Source organism: Arvicola amphibius, chromosome 2 (assembly GCF_903992535.2).
Source record: "Arvicola amphibius chromosome 2, mArvAmp1.2, whole genome shotgun sequence".
Lineage (NCBI taxonomy): Eukaryota > Metazoa > Chordata > Mammalia > Rodentia > Cricetidae > Arvicola > Arvicola amphibius.
In genome coordinates, this window is record NC_052048.2 from 1,399,166 (window position 1) to 1,417,599 (window position 18,434).

At 39.2% G+C, this 18,434-nt stretch overlaps 1 protein-coding gene across 2 annotated transcripts in view; it reads left to right on the forward strand.

The window, feature by feature from the left end:
* Window positions 1-18,434, forward strand: part of Caprin2 (caprin family member 2) — a 50,651-nt gene that overhangs the window by 9,265 nt on the left and 22,952 nt on the right. For both annotated transcript variants that reach the window (XM_038318558.1, XM_038318559.1), the window contains exons 4-9: window positions 3,119-3,205; window positions 8,779-9,017; window positions 10,021-10,103; window positions 13,146-13,301; window positions 15,047-15,090; window positions 15,881-16,543. In XM_038318558.1, coding sequence (XP_038174486.1) covers window positions 3,119-3,205; window positions 8,779-9,017; window positions 10,021-10,103; window positions 13,146-13,301; window positions 15,047-15,090; window positions 15,881-16,543 — 1,272 coding nt within the window. The remainder of the gene's footprint in view (window positions 1-3,118; window positions 3,206-8,778; window positions 9,018-10,020; window positions 10,104-13,145; window positions 13,302-15,046; window positions 15,091-15,880; window positions 16,544-18,434) is intronic.

The following is an 18,434-nucleotide window of genomic DNA, read 5'->3' on the forward strand; positions in this document are numbered from 1 at the left end:
TTTAGTTGGGACTGTGCTAGGGATTGATCCCAAGGATCCAGGCGATGTATTTTACCAACTGGACCATATTCCCAGAACTCTGTTGGGTTTCTTTTAATGAGCATAGTATTTTTGAGGTTTGTCTGTGTTTCAGTGTGTGGCAATGTTTATCACTCTCCGAAGTTGGGTTTTTATTTGGGACTATTATGTATAATCCTTCTAAATGGTCTGTTTATTTTTATTATATATGCATTGGTGTTTTTCCTATATGTATGTCTGTTTGAGGACATCATATACATACTAGGAATTGGAGATCCAGACAGTTGTGAGCTTTCATTTGAGTGCTGGAAATTGAACCTGGCTCCTCTGGAAGAGCATCCAATACTTTTAACTGCTGAGCCATTTTTCCAGCCCCAGGAATAATCCTTCACTGTGTATTGACATGCACATTTATCTATATATGTTTTCTTTTGAGTAATACCTAGGAGAAGAATAATGTACTATCTGTAAATATACGTTGTGTTCAACATATATTTATTTTGTGGATGTGTGGATGTCCCTTTGCTATAGAATGTATGTGAAGGTCAGAGAACAACCTACAGTGGTCCTTTCTTTTCTCCTACAGTGTGGGTTCTAGGAATTGAACTCAGGTTAGTTGTGGCAGCAAACACATTCATCCACCGAGCAATCTGTTGATCCTACTACACTACCTTAATTACTGAGACTCCAATATTGCTCTAATTGCTTGAATAAGTTTACTAACTTGTTCTGTTCCAAATGGACTTTGTTTTTTTCCATTTTAAATTAAAAAGGGGCATGGTGGCATACACTATTAATCCTAGAATAAGAGGCAGAGGCATGTATAGATCTCTGTGAGTTTGAGGCTAGCCTGGTATAAATAGTGAGTTTGCAGACTACCAGAGCTACATAGTAAGATCTATCTTAAAAAAAAAATAAATAAATAAAAAACAAACCAAATACCCTCTCAGACCACAAAGAGCTCCAAACAAGGCTATACCAACAAAAACCAAACAAAACAAAAGCAAAATTACGTTTATTTATTTGTTTTATTTGTATGGTGTGGAGGTCAGAAGAGAACTTGTAGGAGTTAGTTCTTTTCTTTCACCTTGTAATTCCTGGGGATCAAAGTCGGTAGTCAGGCTTAGCAGCCAGTGCTGCTACCCACTCATCAGCCATCTCATCAGCTGGTCTCAAAATGACTTTTGTCTTTCTCCACAAAGAGTTAAATTACCAAGACAAACTCCTCTTTGATTACCAGTTTTGTTTGAGTATGAAATCTTTTATATATTATTTATTATAGTTTCTGTATGATTATTTCAGGACTTAGCAGCTGGGAACCAACAAGCAGCCTCCTTCAACAGAAACACACACACACACACACAGATTTCATACTAGAGGGGCTGGAAAAATGACTTAGGGTATATGAGCACTTATGCTCTTGCTGCTCTTGCAGGGGACCTGGGTTTGTTTCAAGCACCTATGTCATGGCTTGCACCATCTTGTTCCAGGAGATCCAACACTCTCTTCTGACCTCCACAGGCACCAGGCACATGCAGGATGGACATACACATATGCAGGCAGAATGCCCATATACATAAAGCAATTAAAAAATAAATAAATAAAAGATTTTTTGTTTTGTTTTGTGTGTGTGTGTGTGTGTGTGTGTGTGTTTTGACAGGGTTTCTGTTGAAGGAGGCCACTTGTTCATTCCCGGCTGCTAAGTCCCGAAATAATCACACAGAAACTATATTGTTTAAATCACTGCTTGGCCCATTAGCTTCTTATTGGCTAACTCTTACATATTAATTTAACCCATTTCTATTAATCTGTGTGGCTGCAGCTTACCGGGTAAAGTTCCATCTGGCTCTGGCAGGGCTACATGACTTCTCTTTGACTCCTTCTTTCTCCCAACATTGAGTTTAGTTTTCCCTGCCTACATGATTTTTGCCGTGCTATAGGTCCAAAGCAGTTTCTTTATTCATTAATGGTATTCACAGCATACAGAGGGGAATCCCACATCAGGTTTCTTTGTGTAGCCTTTGTTTTTCCTGGAGCTAGTTCTGTAGACCAGACTGACCTCAGACTCATAGAGATCCACCTGCCTCTGCCTCCTGAGTGCTGGGATTAAAGGTGTGTGCATCAGTCACCTCCTGCCATGGTATAAAATCTTTAAAAAAATACATCTTTAATTTCAATAGGATAGTGCTTGTTATAATACTTACAACGTCTATTACAGGTTTTTATTTACACATTTTCCCACCATGTTTTAGATGTTTCACAGTTGCTGTTCTCCTGTGTGATAGGTATTATTCCTATAGTACATTGAGTGATGAATGGTGTTGACTGAGGAATCTTAATGGCTTACTGTTCTTAAAACCCATAGCTATCTCTAACTTGGACATTATAGATAGGGTAGAGTTAGGGATCTGATTTCTATTTTATTTTGCTACATGTATGTATGTATAGTGTGGGTGAGTCAGATGGCAACTTGCTGAAGTTGGTTCTGTCCTCCTACCCTGTGTACCATGTGGATCCTAAGGACCAATTCAAGTCTTCAGGTTTGGCAGCAAGAACCTTTACCCACTGAACCATCTCGATGGCCCATGACTCTGATTTCTAATATAAAATTTGAGGTCAGGCATGGTAGTATATCTAAAGATATGCTTGAGGGATTGAGGCAGGGGAATCACAAGGTTGAGTCTAGCCTAGAGTACATATGAGTTTTAGGTCAACCTGAGATACAGTGAGAACTTGTCTCAAATAAAAGTTCTAGCATTAAAATAGATTTTTAAACATTATATAACTTGTAGATACTTTTTTTTATTAAGTACTTTTCTAGATTATAAAGTCTTGTTTCTTTTATCAATTAAAAATGATTATGTTTATTTGTATGTGTCTGTCTGTGTACGCAAATGTGTATGCAGGTGTAGTGGAGGCCAGAGGAGGATGTCAGGTCCTCTAGTACAGGCGTGCCTGATGTGGTGCCTGGGAACTCAGAGCCCCTGAGAGCAGCATATGCTCTTAACCGCCAGCCCATCTCTCCAGCCCTTTAACAATCTAAGGAGCACTACTGATGCTGAGATCACCGCTGATTTGCTGTTTTAATTCTGTCTGGTAGGAAGCAGTGGAGAAGTATGAAGAAGTTCTGCATAATTTGGAATTTGCCAAGGAGCTTCAGAAAACCTTTTCTGCGCTGAGCCAAGATGTGAGTGTGTTTTCATTGCTTTTCTTAGAACCACTTTAACCACTGACCGTGAAGAATATGCCACTACCTAAAAATGGTATTTGCTTGTCATTCATCTGATACCCTGTTGACAGTACACTGAGGAAGTTTCACTAAGTTGCCTGGAATGTCCTTGAACTCACTGAATATAACCCAGACGAGCCTGGTTATATGCTCGGCTCTTGGCTACTTTTAATTTTTTTTTGCTAAATTTAATTAGATTTGATCTACTTGACTCTGAAGAGATTTTTTTATGCCTTTTTGTTTAGATAGATAGAAGCATATTCGTATATATATTTGTATATATTTGTTTTCCATCTTCTTAAAGCTGCTTTGTCATATTTTAGTTTCAACTCAGGTTTTTTTCCCCTCATCTATGGTCATTTTTCTTTTTTTAAGATTTAGTTATTTCATATGTATGACTGTTGCCTCAATATATATTATATACACCATGTGCATACCTGGTGTCCACAGAGGTCAGGAGACTGTGTTAGGTCTCCTGGAATTGAGTTACAGATGGTTGTGAGCTGCCGTGTGGTGCTGGGAATTGAGCCCAGGTCTACTGCAAGAGAAGTATGTCTTCTTAATCTCTGAGCCACCTCTTCTGCTCAGGTTTTAAAACTATTAAAAAACAGCTGCTAGTTGTCTGTGTAGTTCCACTAGATTGTTTCCAGCAGAGTAGTTAGAGATATATAGCCCTGTTTTATAGGTTTGGGATCTGAGGACCCATGACAAATGGAATTTACTAAAAATAGTGGCCAGTAAGTCACAGAACCTTGGGTTCTTTGATCCCTTGAAAGATGGGTTCTTTTTCTTAGGGCACTCGTGTATGTTTTCCACCACGGTGGTCTAGAGATAGCATCTACCTTGGCAAGTTATGATGTGTAGTCAGACTTTCCTTTTGGGTCACCAGCCCCCAAATAATGATACTGAGATTTATTAATTATGAAAGCTTGGCCTTTAGCTTAGGCTTGTTCCCAACTAGTTCTTATAACTTAAATGAGTCAGTTTCTATTAATCTACGTAGTTTATACCTCTTTTCCATTCTGTATTCTCAGTGTCTTGCTGGCATCTCCCATGTACCTAGATTTTCACCCTCTAAGTTCATTTCTTTGCCTGAAAGTCCTGCTAACCTTACCTGCCTAGCTGTTGGCCAGTCAGCTTTTTATTAAACCAATCACAGCGACGCATCTTCACACAGTGTAAACAATGTTCCACAACGATGCTTGTTCCATGAAAGCATTTTCTCCTTTATGTCCCCCTGCCCCCTGGGCGCTCCCCCCTCCCCAGACAGGGTTTCTTCTGTGAAACAGTTCTGCTGTCCTGAACTCACTTGGTAGACCAGGCTGGCCTTAAACTCACTGAGATCCGCCTGCCTCTGCCTCTCAGGTGCTGGGATTAAAGGCGCCCACCACTACCACCCAGCTGCATTTTTTTGATTTTTTGCATTTTCTTTTTTTAAAAAAATTAATTAATTGTTATAAGTTGCCATGTTGATGCTGGGACTTAAACCAGGGTTCCCTGGAAGAACAGCCAATTGCTGTTAATCTTTGAGCCATCTCTCCAGAACCCATGAAGGCATTTTTACTTGCTGCCAATGCTTTAGATCTCTCCCCTACCCCTTACCTCCCTGCTCCCACATATGACTAGTTGATGTGACAAATACTTTGCTGGAGATTTTTCAGGATCTCATAAACCCTTAAAACACCTTGTAGTTTGAAGGCCTTTCTCCGTCTCGCCCAGTACCACTGGACCTGGTTTTCTCCACCCATTGGGTCCCGCTCACTAGATCCAGAGCTTATGAAATAACCATTTTGAAGCTTATTATCTGAAGGGGCATGGTCGATCGGCAATTGGAATTAACCAAACTAGCTTTATTATAAAATACTCAGCTTTAATAAAAGGAGAAAAAGGGAGAAACTTACAAAGCCAGAGTTCTAGCGAAGTGCAGGAAACAAAGAGCAAAACCAAATGCACACGGATGTTTTATAGACTGTGTGTGGCCCCCGGGGGCGGGGGTAGGACACACCCCACAGACAAGGTGATTGGCTGGGGCTTCCCCTTCACCACTCACTAGATCCAGAGCTTATGAAATAACCACTTTGAAGCTTTTTATCAGTTAAAATTGTTTGTCCAATGTCTTAGGCTTCTTACTGGCTAACTCTAACTATTAAATTCACCCATTTCTATTAATCTATGCATTGCCATGAGGCTGTAGCTTACCCATGTGGTATGTTACTCCTTTAACCACTACATGGTGTCTCCTCGACTCCGCCTACTCTTTCTGTATCTTTGTTTGAACTTCTGCGTGACTTTACTCTGCTAAGCCATTGGCTGAAACAACTTTATTCATTAACCAATAAAAGCAATACATACAGAAGAGTATCTCACATCAACATCTAATCTAATTTTGGGAAATAGGCTAAAGAGAAATATGAAGTGGTGATGTATGTATTTATTTATTTGTGTGTTGTGTGTATGTGTTCATGTGTATATGTGCATGTGTCCATACTTGTGCATGTGTGTGGAGACCCAATGTTGACTTTGAGTTTCTTGATTATTCTCTATTTTATTGAGGTAGGGTCTCAAATGAATCCAGAGGTTACCTATCAGCTAGTCAAGTAGCTAGATTCATCAGGGATCCTGTCTCTGCCTTGTGAGGGCTTGTGTTACAGACAGATACCATGCCTACCCGGCTTTTAAGTGGATCCTGGGGGAATCTGAATTCTAATCCTCACACTTGTGCTTGGGCAAGCACTTTATCCACTGAGCCATCTCCCCAGCTCTGTGGTGTGGTATATGCCATTGTGAAGATCTTTCAGGCAATTATTTGCCTTTCTTGTATATACTAAGATGAAATGTCTTGGAAGAGTTAGAAGTAGCACCTCTATTTTTCTGTCCTCAGGCAGAAACACAGAGCCTGTAGCTTTGGGAAGTGACTGGTGAAACCCATATCCAGGTCTCAGAAAAAGCCTTACTGGACCTTTGCCATCTTTAGAGCACAGCCCTCTTCACGTAATCCCTTCCCGTTGTCTCTTTTCTCCACTAGCAAATTTTATTAAGTTGCTTCTATACTCTTAGGAATGAACTGAGTATTTTTGTGTTTCTTTTGAATTCTTTAATCTCAGCTAGGATTCATGAACATCGATCTTAGGGTTTTGTTGCTATGAAGAGACGCATGGCCACAGCAACTCTTTTTTTTCGAGACAGAGTTTGTCTATGTAACAGTCTTGGCTGTCTTGGAACTTGCCTTGTAGATCAGGCTGTTCTCAAACTCACTGAAAATAGCAACTCTTTAAAGAAACATTTAATTGGAGTGGCTCGCTTACAGTTTTAGAGGTTCAGTCCAGTATGACAGGGAGCATGGCAGTGTGCAGGAGATGTGGTACTGGAGCTGACAGTCCTTGTATCTTGACTCAGAGGCAACAGGAAGTCGACTGACAGGCAGACTGAGGGAAGCTTGAGCAAAAGAGACCTCAAAGCCCATCCCTCAGTGACACCCTTCCTCCAGCAAGGCCACACCTCCCAATAGTTCTGCTCCCTTTGGGGCCCATTCTTGTTCAGACCACCACATCATCTTTGCTTGCTCCCTCCTTCCCTCCTTCCTTCCCTCCCTCCCTCCCTCCCTCCCTCCCTCCCTCCCTCCCCCCCTCCCTCCCTCCTTCCCTCCCTCCCTCCCTCCCTCCCTCCCTCCTTCCCTCCCTTTCTTTTCTTCCTTTCCCCCCCCCCCCCTTTCCTTTGTCTTGCTGGGTAGACAAGGGTTGGTTAGAACTCATCTTGTGGCTGGCTATGCTCAAACTTGTGTCCCTGCCTTATTCTTCTTAGTGCTGAAACCTTAGGCACACCTCACTATGCCTGGCTGGATTGATCGTTTATAGACTTCAAGATACTGATACTTGTATTATTTATTGGAAAAAAAATCTTGAGTGTTTTCTTTCTTTGCTGTTTTGTTTAAAAAAAATAACTAATATTGTGGAAACATAATCATAAAAACTATTTGGGAAAGCTGTATACTTTTAGTGGAAACAGATCCACTATTTTTTTTAAAAAAATTTAACCTTATTTTTTATTTTATATATTTGAGTGTTTTACTTGCATGTGTACCATGTATGTGCTTGGTGCTCAAGGAGTTCACATTTCAAATATCAGATTTCAAACTGGAGTAACATGAAGTTGTGATCCACCATGTAGTGTTGGGTCTGAACCTGAGTCCTCTGCAAGAACAAGTGCTCATAATTACTGAGCCGTCCGTCTCTCCAGCCCCCAATTATTACTATTTTTGAGGTAGGGTCTTACTATGTAGCCCAGGTTGTCCTGAGTTTCCTATGGATACCAGGCTGGCCTTGAACTCACAAAAATATACCTTCCTTTGCCTCCTGAGTGCTGGGATTCAAGACATGTCTCACCATGCCTAGCAATAAACTTTTTATTTAAATGGTATGTCACCTTGCTTATAACATGTTAAACTTCAAGATACAGTTATGACCTGGGTGGATCCCAGCACTCAGGAGTCAGAGGCAAGTGGATCTCTGAGTTTGAGGACAGCCTGGTCTACAGAGTGACTTCCAGGACAGCCAAGACTATACAGAGAAACTCTGTCTCAGAAAAAAAAAAAAGGTTAATAAAAGTTGAGAAAGTTGATATGATATGTTGGGGGTGAATGCGTGGATGGGGTGAGCTAGACGGGAAGGATTAGGGGATGGATATGACGAAGGTTCCTATTGTATTAGATATGAATGGAGTTTCCAAAAAATAAAAATTGAAAAAACCCTAAATCAATTAAAAACTTGAATAGTGGAAGTGGTTGACAAAACACATTTACTGTGGGAATTTTTAAAAAGGTTTTGTTTTTGTCTCAAATGCCTGTGGTTAGAAATGTTTTTTGGAATAATTAATTACACATATAAAATGAACTATTTTGGGGATGAGACTTAATTCTAAATATGAAATATATTTATATTTAATATAACCTGAGGGTAATTTTACATACTACTTTTAGTGTGTTTCATATTTAATTTTACATTTATTTATTTTGCATGTGTGTTTTGGGTGGTGGTGTGTACATGCCACAGCACACATGTGGAGACCAGAGGGCCACTTGTGTTTCTAGTATATGGAATCCAAGATTGAATTCATGTAGTCAGGCATGAAGGCAAGTGCCTTTAGTCCCCGAGCCATCTCCCTAACCCAGGATACCTACAGTTTTTACTTTGACCCATTACATGGGGTTAGATGTGGAATTTCACACTAGTACTCAATTTCAGATACTTTGTTGTTGTTGAGACAGGGTCTCTCTGTGTAGCCCTGGCTGTACTGAAACTCAACTTTGTACACCATGCTGGTCTCAAACTCACAGAGATCTCCCTACCTGCCTATGCCTCTCAAGTGCTGTGATAAAAAGGTGGTCACCACCACAGCCAGCCTCTGTTCAGTTTCTTTAGTTGCAAAATGTATCATCTAATTCTAGCTATTTTGGGTTAGATTTTGTTATATATAAATTGCTACTAACATGCGTAGTTGAGATATGTGAACCTGTGTTTGTTTTAACATAACAGCTACTGAAAGCACAGAAAAAGGCCCAGAAAAAGGAGCACATGCTAAAACTTGAGGCTGAGAAGAAAAAACTTCGAACTATACTTCAAGTTCAGTATGTATTACAGAGCTTGACACAAGAACATGTACAAAAAGAACTCAAAGGGGGCTTGAATGGTGCAATGTATTTGCCTTCAAAAGAACTCGACTACCTCATTAAATTCTCAAAACTGACCTGCCCTGAAAGAAATGGAAGTCTGAGGTAAGTCAGTCAGAGAAATGATCTTCATGAAATAGAGCTTGTAGCACCGTTAGCTTTTCTATTGTAGGTAGTTAGGAATTAACTAAAAAAAAAAACTAAATTGATTCAGTATGGGAAACTTAGTTATGTTTGACAGATCATTCAGGAATTCAGTAAGTTGGAATGTCCTCATTGACATTGTCTTTCGTGTAACACTGGTTTTAAAAATAATGTGTGACCAGGTATGGTAAGACCTTCTCTCAAAACAAAACAGCTTGATCATTGTCTCAACTCTATGCAGATATTAACTGTGATACTAATTACAAATGAACTGATAATTTAAAACTGCAAAATTGAAGCTACCCAAGATTTTCTCCCCCAGTTAGCTACTATTTTTGTGTTGACTATATCAGCTAACAGACAGATCTTTATGCTTTTGCTTTGTTCGGTATGGGTTGGTCCAGCTCTTTGTTAGCTGTGAAGGCAGAGCCAAGAAGAGCCCATCTGTTACGAAAACATCAGCCTGGGGTAGGGAAGAAGCCAGGTGAAGCTCAGTTCACTCCAGAGAGCTGCATGCCTTACTCCGTGCTGGTGCTCTGTCCCATTGTCACCTATTTATTGTTGGTTGCCGCCTTCTCTCTGGCTGGTTCAGGGGATGAAGCTTCCTTCCTGTTGAAAAATAGCTGCCCTCTATAAAGTGAAGTTAAATGAAGCTTTGAGCGTTTCCATTTCATTTTTATTTCTGAGACACATTGGATAACTCATGATACTTCACTGGCAGCTTGGTCTATTTCTTGATAGCTGTATTTGGTAAAATCTTTTATTTATTTTTGATAAATATATATATATATATATATATATATATATAAAATTCAATATTTGCTTCCAAATAGTAAAAGGATAGAATTAGCATATTTACATATCGACTATGGATGAGTTATATTTCATATGTACATTGTTCTGCTCTTCATGTATATGTGTATGTCTAAAGCCATTCTGTTCTGCTGCTGCTTTTCCTTGTCAGTGTTGAAGACCAGATGGAGCAGTCGTCCTTGTACTTTTGGGACCTTTTGGAAGGTAGTGAGAAAGCAGTGGTAGGAACGACATGTGAGTTTCCTGTACTCTGGACTTAGGCAGTATATAGTAAACCTTTTGTCTGTAAGTTTAGTATGATATCGAGGGTCTAAACTGTGTCATTCCATCAGAATTTACATGTCTGACATTGCTGTATTTATTGGAAGAATGATACATTTATTTATTTATTTATTTGTTTGTTTGTTTGTTAGGTTTTGGTTTTTCAAGACAGGGTTTCTCTATAGCTTTCGAGCCTGTCCTGGAACTAGCCCTTGTAGACCAGGTTGGACTCAAACTTAACAGAGATCCGCCTGCCTCTGCCTCCCGAGTGCTGGGAGTGTACGCTACCACCGCCCAGCTGACCACTTTATTTATATTAAAAGAAGCTATTGTATATTCCTATTTGCTGAAAAGGAACTAACAAAATTTTCATGTGACAACCAATATGATTTGGGAACAAAAGCTTATTTTTAGTACTGGTTTCAATACTAGCTTAATCATTTTTGAGTTCAGTTTCCTATTCTGAATAGTGGTACCTGTTCTATTTGAGATCTTTAAATCCCTACATTGTTAATATAAGATTTATTTAGTAGGCCATTGTAAGAAAATGGTCTGTCTGTTGGACTGTCAAATGACCACATTCAAATTGCCAGACATGAAATATGAAGGACACAACTTGGGATCATGAGAATTCCCTATGAGCTAATAAGTATTTCCATCATTAGTTAACTTCTTCCTCTTTAGAAAATATACAAGTCTAAGGCCTGGAATATGATTAGTAAAGTGTTTGTTGTGTAAGCACAAAACTTGAGTTTGATCTCCTAGTATCTATTAAAAAAAAACCCAACTGGGCATGCAGTGGCTGAAATCCCATCACTGGGAATCCCTGGAGCTTGCTGCCCAGCCAATGTAGCTAAATCAGCAAACTTCAGATTTAATGAGAGAGTGATTGAAGAAGACTCCTCATACTGACCAATGACCTCCATAGACATGTGCACATGCAACCACAGACAAGTACATATATCTACAGAAAAATAGGCCGTGTTTGTATAACTATCAAGATTTATAACTGTTTAAAACTGTTTAAGGCATGGTAGAATGTACTCTAGTCCTGGTCAATCAGGAGACTGAGGTAAGGTAGCTTGAACCCAAGAATTCAAGGCTAGCCTGAACAGCATGGCAAATCTTGTCTTGGAAAAAAACAAAGCAAAAAATAACAACAAAAAAAAGTGGTTTGGAAAAGAGTTTGTCACTTCCTCATAAAATTAATTGTATACTTATTGTATAGCCAATTAGTTACATGTCTAGAACCCAGCAGAAATGAAAACAAGTGCTCACATGAGTACCTGTCTACAGTGTTATACTGTTTATTCATAGGAGTTCTCAATTAGCGTTAGTGTAGATGCATAGCAGTAAATTGATAAACAAAATATGATATTTTCATCCAGTAGAATTTTAGCAATTAAGAAATGTCAGTATCTGCTTCCCATGTCTGTAATATCTTGGGAGGCTGAGGTAGGAGGATCATTACCAGTTTGAGACCAGCCTGATCTACACAGTGAGTTCTAAGCCAGTTCTAAATTCTAACTACACAGTGAGAGTTTATTTCAGAATAATCAAACCAAACCCTCCCCACAAAAAACAGCAACAACAACAAAAAACCATTAAACATGCAAGAACGTGGAGGAATCTCAGAGTAATTATGCTTAGTGAAAGAAGCCAGACGACACATGAAAATGTATGTTGTATGACTTTATTTATATGGAATTCTAGAAAAGGTCAACACTATATTGCCAGGTGAGGGATTTGTTGGGTGTTAAAAATGCTTTAAAATTGTGGTTCTATTGGTGATTGCATGATTTTGCATCTGTTAAAGCTATGAGAATGAAATGTGTGAAAAGTTGTTTGTAAGTAATACTTCAAAGATGACTAAAATATAGCCATGGTGGTACAAACTTGTAATCCCAGAATTTAGGAAGCTGAGGCAGGAGAATTGCTGTGAGATTGAGGTCAGCTTGGGCTACAAAGTGAGACCCTGTTTAAAAGAAAAAGAAAAAATGGCTGATTAAAAAGAATCAGGCTGGGTGGTGGTGGCACACGTGTTTAATCCCAATACCCAGGAGACAAAGGCAGGCAGATCTCTTGAGTTTGAGGACAACCTGGTCTACAGTGTGAGTTCCAGGACAGTAAGGACTATATGGAGAAACCCTCTCTAGAAAAAAGTCAAAAACAAAAACCCACAACAAAGAAAAAAAAGTGAACGAATCAATGTTATAATATGCCAATGAATAATAGGCACAGGCTATGGTTGTTTTTGCCTGGTTTGGAATTGGTAGACTTGTAAAAAATTGCAACTTTGACATTACTTTTACAATTTTCAAAAAACTTTTTAGTGCTAGTTTGTTAGGAGTGGCAAACAGCATAACTTGAGTAAAATCTAATGAAGGAATTTTGTCATTTTTAAAAGTGCTTAAGCCAGTTCTGACGGCTCAAATCCCAGCCCCTGGAGGGTGGGAGGTGGCTAGGGTAGGAGAATAACCCATTTGAGACTGCCTGGGCTATTCAGTGAAAGTTGGTTTCCATATAACCAACCAAATAGAACAACAATAAAAACGGGAGTGTTAAAGATAAGGTTTCCTATTGGTTATAGTGGAGGAACTAGCTTTTGTTTACACAAGTCCTTAATTAATGGTCAACACAGAGTAGTAACTAGTTACAGTATCTTGGAGGTAGATAGGAAAAATGTTTCAATTCAGGGAATATGTGCTTTTGACACGCTTCTTGTTTAGCTTCTTTGATTTTTTTTTGTCATTTTTCAAATGATAAAAATGGAACCCAGAGAGACTTCAGTTATTTGTTAAATATCTAGTCTCATCGTTACTGTTTGTATTGGTTCAGCATGAAGTGCAAAGATGAATTCCTTTTATTTTGCTGGCACAGACAATTCCAATGTCTCTCCCCGCCATCCACTCTTGTGATGGTTGACTGTAAGCAGGATAACATTAAGATTCTTGTTCGCCGTAATTTTCAATGAACTCTTAGGTTATATGCTAAGTCTTAATCACTCTTTCTTAGACAAACATGTGAAAGATCTTCTGTCTAAACTGCTGAACTCAGGGTATTTTGAAAATGTCCCAGTTCTCAAAAATTCTAAGGAAAAAGAGGAAGAGATGGTAATGCAATCAGAAAAGAAGAAACAATTACTGAAGACTGAATCTATCAAAGAGTCAGGTTTGTTGTAATCTTTGAAGTTCTTTAGCTAGCTATATATTTTTATTTTTCTGGGACAGTCTAGTCTTGAACTTGGATGACTGTCCTTCTTCTGAGTGCTGAAATAAATAGGATCGTACCAGGACTCCTGTTTTATTTTTAAATTTTTGCTTAGCATACAAAGAAATGGGTTACACTATGACAGTTTCATTTTCATACATACATCATAATACTTTGTTCCTAATAGTGCTTGTACTCCCTCTTGATGGTGCCTTTCTGCTTTCATGACATATTCCATTATAAAGGTTGCATTTCTTACTGCCACCACCTCCTGGCTGAAATGTATTTCTTGATTAGCCATTTATTTCCTTCGTTCCCTTTTTTAAAATTAAAAAAATGTTACCTGGGCAGTAGCGGTGCATACCTTTAAGCCCAGCACTTGGGAGGCAGGGGTAGGTTGATCTCTATGAGTTCGAGGCCAACCTGGTCTACAAAGTGAGTTCCAGGACAGGCTCCACAGCTACACAGAAAAATCTTGTCTTGAAAAATCAAAAAAGAAGAAATTTAAAAAAAAATGTTTTTATTTGACAGGGTCTCATGTATCCCAGGCTGGTGTTACTTAAATTTACTGTGTAATTTAGGATGACCTTGAACTTCTCAATTCTACTACCTCTGTCTCCCCAGTGCTGGGATTAAAAGTTTGTACTCCTATGACTGGTTTATGCTGTATTAAGAATCATGCCTGGGAACCCAAGCTTTGTGCATGCTAGACAGAAACAGCCAGCTGAGATGCCTGCCTAGTCCTGCTTCACCTCACTGCCAAGTTCAGTGCTTCTGTGTCTCCCTCTCACGCTGCTCTTGACTGTAGTATGGTTTGGTAGAGGCTCTATTTCAAGCTGAGATTACTAATTTGCCCTTGCAGTTTTAGTAAGGCTATTTGTGGGTGGAAGGAGATTTATTTTAATTAGGAATAAAATTTTAAAACCAAGTTGTGTTGACATATGAATTTAAATCCACCTCAAAATTAAATCTGCTCAAGAGGCAGAGACAAGTGGATCTCTGAGTTTGAGGCCAGCCTGGTCTGCAGAGCGAGTTCCAGGACAGCCAGGGGTACACAGAGAAACATGGTCTTGAAAAAACAAACAACAACAAAATTTTTTTTTAAAACGGGATATGATGGTCCACACTTGAATCCCAGCGTTCAGGAGACTGAGGCAGGAGTATTGAGAGTTTGAGGCCAGGCTGGGCTACACAGTGAAACTCCATCCTTAGAGAAATGAATTTTTACCGGGTTTAGTGGTGCACACCTTTGATCATCCCAGCGGCAGAGACAGGTGGATCTCTGAGAGTTTGAGGACAGCTTGGACTACACAGTGAGTTCCTGGACAGCTAGGGCTACACAGAGAAACCTTGTTATTAAAAAAAAAATAATTAAAAAAAACATAAAAACTTGGGACTTCAGTAAATATCTCATAAAATATTAGCTTCAATTACAATTATTCTTAGAACCCATTCTTTTTTTTCCTTTCTTTTGTACTGTGGATCAAACCTCAGGCCTTGTGCATGCTGTGCAAGTGCTCTCCCACTGAGCTACATCTTCTGACCAATAAACAATAGCTGGAATAGTCCTGCTATGAATATATTTAATTGTATTAATTCTTTATTCTTCTGAGTTCTTTGAAATTCATTGCTGGAATGAATTACAGCTATAATCAAGCTAAAAACTTAGAATTTGTATTTATTTACATTTTTTTTTATCTTCTCAGAATCTCTTGTGGAACTTGTGCAGCCAAAGATACAACCACAGGAGGTAAGAAATGAGCAGGTCGTTTGCTGAAGTTGTTTACAATTTTCATCTGTTACTGTGGTTTTAGAGTTTGAGGCTTGGGCAGACAGACTGAACTTGAATCCTGCCTTGTAGCTTATTAACTTAGTGTCTGGCTGGATAGTTCTCCTCTGTGTCGTGAAGACTCGGATCATATTTGGTATCACTGTGAAGGTTAAAGGGGCTAGTCTGATGTACAGTATCTTCTTTAGCATTAGCTATTGCTGTTTTCAACCCTTATGTTAGACTTTAAGGAGCTATAGAGTTTTGTTACCAGATCTATACTGGTGGCAGAAGACAGTGTTTACTCTTTTTGTGACATTAAAATTTGTGGAAGCTGAAAAGAATTGAAGAAACAGATGTATAATAGATATGTGAGGGAAATAGAGAAAAACCTGGGAACTGAGGAGACATACAGCCAAACAGTATAACTTTCTGTGATTGAATTGTCCTGGCTGTGACTTTTAAAGGATGGTTATAGTTGTGTGAAAAGACCCTCGGGCTGGCAAAGACAGAATTGCTTAGGTAAAGGGACTATAATGTGTAGTTCCTTCTAGTCTAAAAAGGGTCACAGATTTCTACTTTTGATGTGTCAAAGTTTTCATTTCAGTTACAAAATAGTCTAGTTTCTTCATTAGGGTAAGGATAAGAGTCATGTCATGTCACATAGTTTTGTGTGAGACTGATAGATATAGGAATATTAATAGAATTGAACATTACATTAAAAGTCTATATATTTTAAGCCTGAAGCACATTGTTTATTTCTCTGGGTTAGTTTCTGAACAGACGCTATATGAATGAAGTAAATTATTCAAGAAAACAAGAAAATAAGGAACGATCTTGGGAAGCAGATTATGCTAGAAAACCAAATCTCCTCAAAGGCTGGAATACGCTTCCTGAATCAGATGGTCAAGAGAAGCAGCAGGAGTCCTTCGAGTCTTGGGAGTCTTCTGTTAAGTCCCAGGAGGTATCAAAGCCTGTGGTTTCCTTTGATCAGGGGAACCTCCGGTCAACATTACAGGAAAAGCAGAAGCAACAGATTTTTGTGACACCTGTGAGTCATTGGAAGTCAGAATACCCTAAGTCCAAAGTGGACACCCCTCAAGAAGAGCAGAACATACAGGATACACCAAAGCCGTGGGTGGTTCAGCCTCAGAAAGAACAAGATCCAAAGAAGGTACCTCCTGGATCCTGGACAGTCTCTGTGCAAAGTGAACAGAGCAGCAGCAGCAGCAGGTCCTGGACCACTCCTGTGTGCAGAGAAGGGGATTCAACAAAGCCTCCAACTTCAGTGTCCTGGGAAAACAATGCTGAGAACCAGAAACACTCCTCAGCACCACAGTCACAGACGCCTCTAAAGTCCTGGGGAGAAGCTTCAGCTGACCTGTTACCAAATGACAAGCTCCTGCCCAGGAAGTTAAATGTAAAACCCAAAGATGTGAGTAGATTTCTATGTCTGCCTCATCCTGTTGATGATAAATCTCTCTCTAGGATGTGAGGTTTAAAAGAAATGATCCTTGGATAACCTCGGCTCCTATTGCTTGTTCTTTAATTCTGCATTACTTAATATTGCTTATAAAGCAAACCTGCCATCACTTTGTTTACTGAAGACTTCGCTTCAACTTCCACCCCAACTTAGTAGTTTTCCTTTAACCACTTGCTTTTTTAGTTAGGAATGTTCTGATCAAGTCTTTGGTCATCTAATACTGCGAAGAATCATTTTGTTTGGAGAGGTCAAAACATTGCTTTGTAAATAAACAAACTGCCTTATAGAAAGAATTTTAGAATTATTTGTCTTTTTTTTTTCTCTTTTTTGGGACAGTGTTTCTCTATGTAATAGCCTTGGCTGTCCTGGAACTTGCTTTGTAGATCAGGCTGGCCTTGAACTCACAGAGGTCCACCTGTCTGCAGAGTACTGAAATTAAAGGTGTGTACCACCACACCCGGATTTTGTTTTTGTTTTTGAGATAAGATCTTATTATGCAGCTCTGGCTGGCTTGGAGCTCATTATATAGACTTGTCTGGCTTTAAAACTGATAGAGATCAACCTGCTTCTGCCTCCTAAATGCTGGCACTGGAGACACGTGTCACCACGCCTGACTTTTTTCTTTTTCTTCTCTCTTCAAATGCTAATATTTTTTTCTCTCCTTTTCTTTTCTTCAAGTGCTGATATCTTTATTTTATTTCTGCCCTTGTAGAAGATTGACAGCCACACATCATTAATTTATAAATAACATCTAGTAGTGATTGTATGATTGCTGTTTTTGAGGTGCATATTAAAAACTTCATTTTAATATCCCAATAAAACAGTAAGACAACAGAACTCTAATTTGAGAGTTTAAGGCCAGCCTGGTCTACACATAGCAAGTTCCATGCCAGTTAGTGCTACATAGTGAGAGACTGTCTTTTTTTTTTTTTTTTCTTTTTTCTTTTTTTGGTTTTTCGAGACAGGGTTTCTCTGTAGCTTTTTTAGAGCCTGTCCTGGAACTAGCTCTTGTAGACCAGGCTGGCCTCGAACTCACAGAGATCCGCCTGCCTCTGCCTCCCGAGTGCTGGGAGACTATCTTAAAAAACAAACAGAAAACCAAAAAAGCCCATAAGTCCCTCCTAATTTGCAAATCTGCTAGGTATATTTGAACCTATACTGTACTAGTATATTGATCTCATGCTATTTATTGAATGGTATTGAAAACTAGGGCAATTTAGTTATAAAGGTCCAAATATCTTGAATTTGTTTTTTTCTATCTAAATTAGATAGCTTTTCATTTAATTGTTTCATTTTCAAACTGTTTAGCATATTATACAGAGACCTAAATCCTTCTGTTATAAAGGTTCCCCATTTTTCTATCTCTTCCTTCCTTCCTTCCTTCCTTCCTTCCTTCCTTCCTTCCTTCCTTCCTTCCTTCCTTATTTATTAGATTTTAAAAAAAATACCAATCCAAGTTCCCACTCCCTCCCCACCTCCCATTCCTTCCACACCCCCTCCTACCTCACCCCCATCTAATCCTCAGAAAGGGTAAGCCATTGCCTTGTTGAAGGTCCAAGGTCCTCCCTACTATATCTAGGCTGAGCAAGGTATACATCCAAAGAGAATAGGATCCTAAAAAGTCAATACATGCAGTAGAAATAAATGCTGGCGCCACTGCCATTGGCCCCTCAGTCTACCCCAGCCATGCAACTGTCAACCACATTCAGAGGAACTAGTTTGGTCCTATGCTTGTTTCTTCCCAGTCCGGCTGGAGTTGGTGAGCTCCCATTAGCTCAGGCAAACTGTTTCAGTGGGTTCCATCATGGTCTTGACCTCCTTGCTCATATTCTCATTCCTTCCA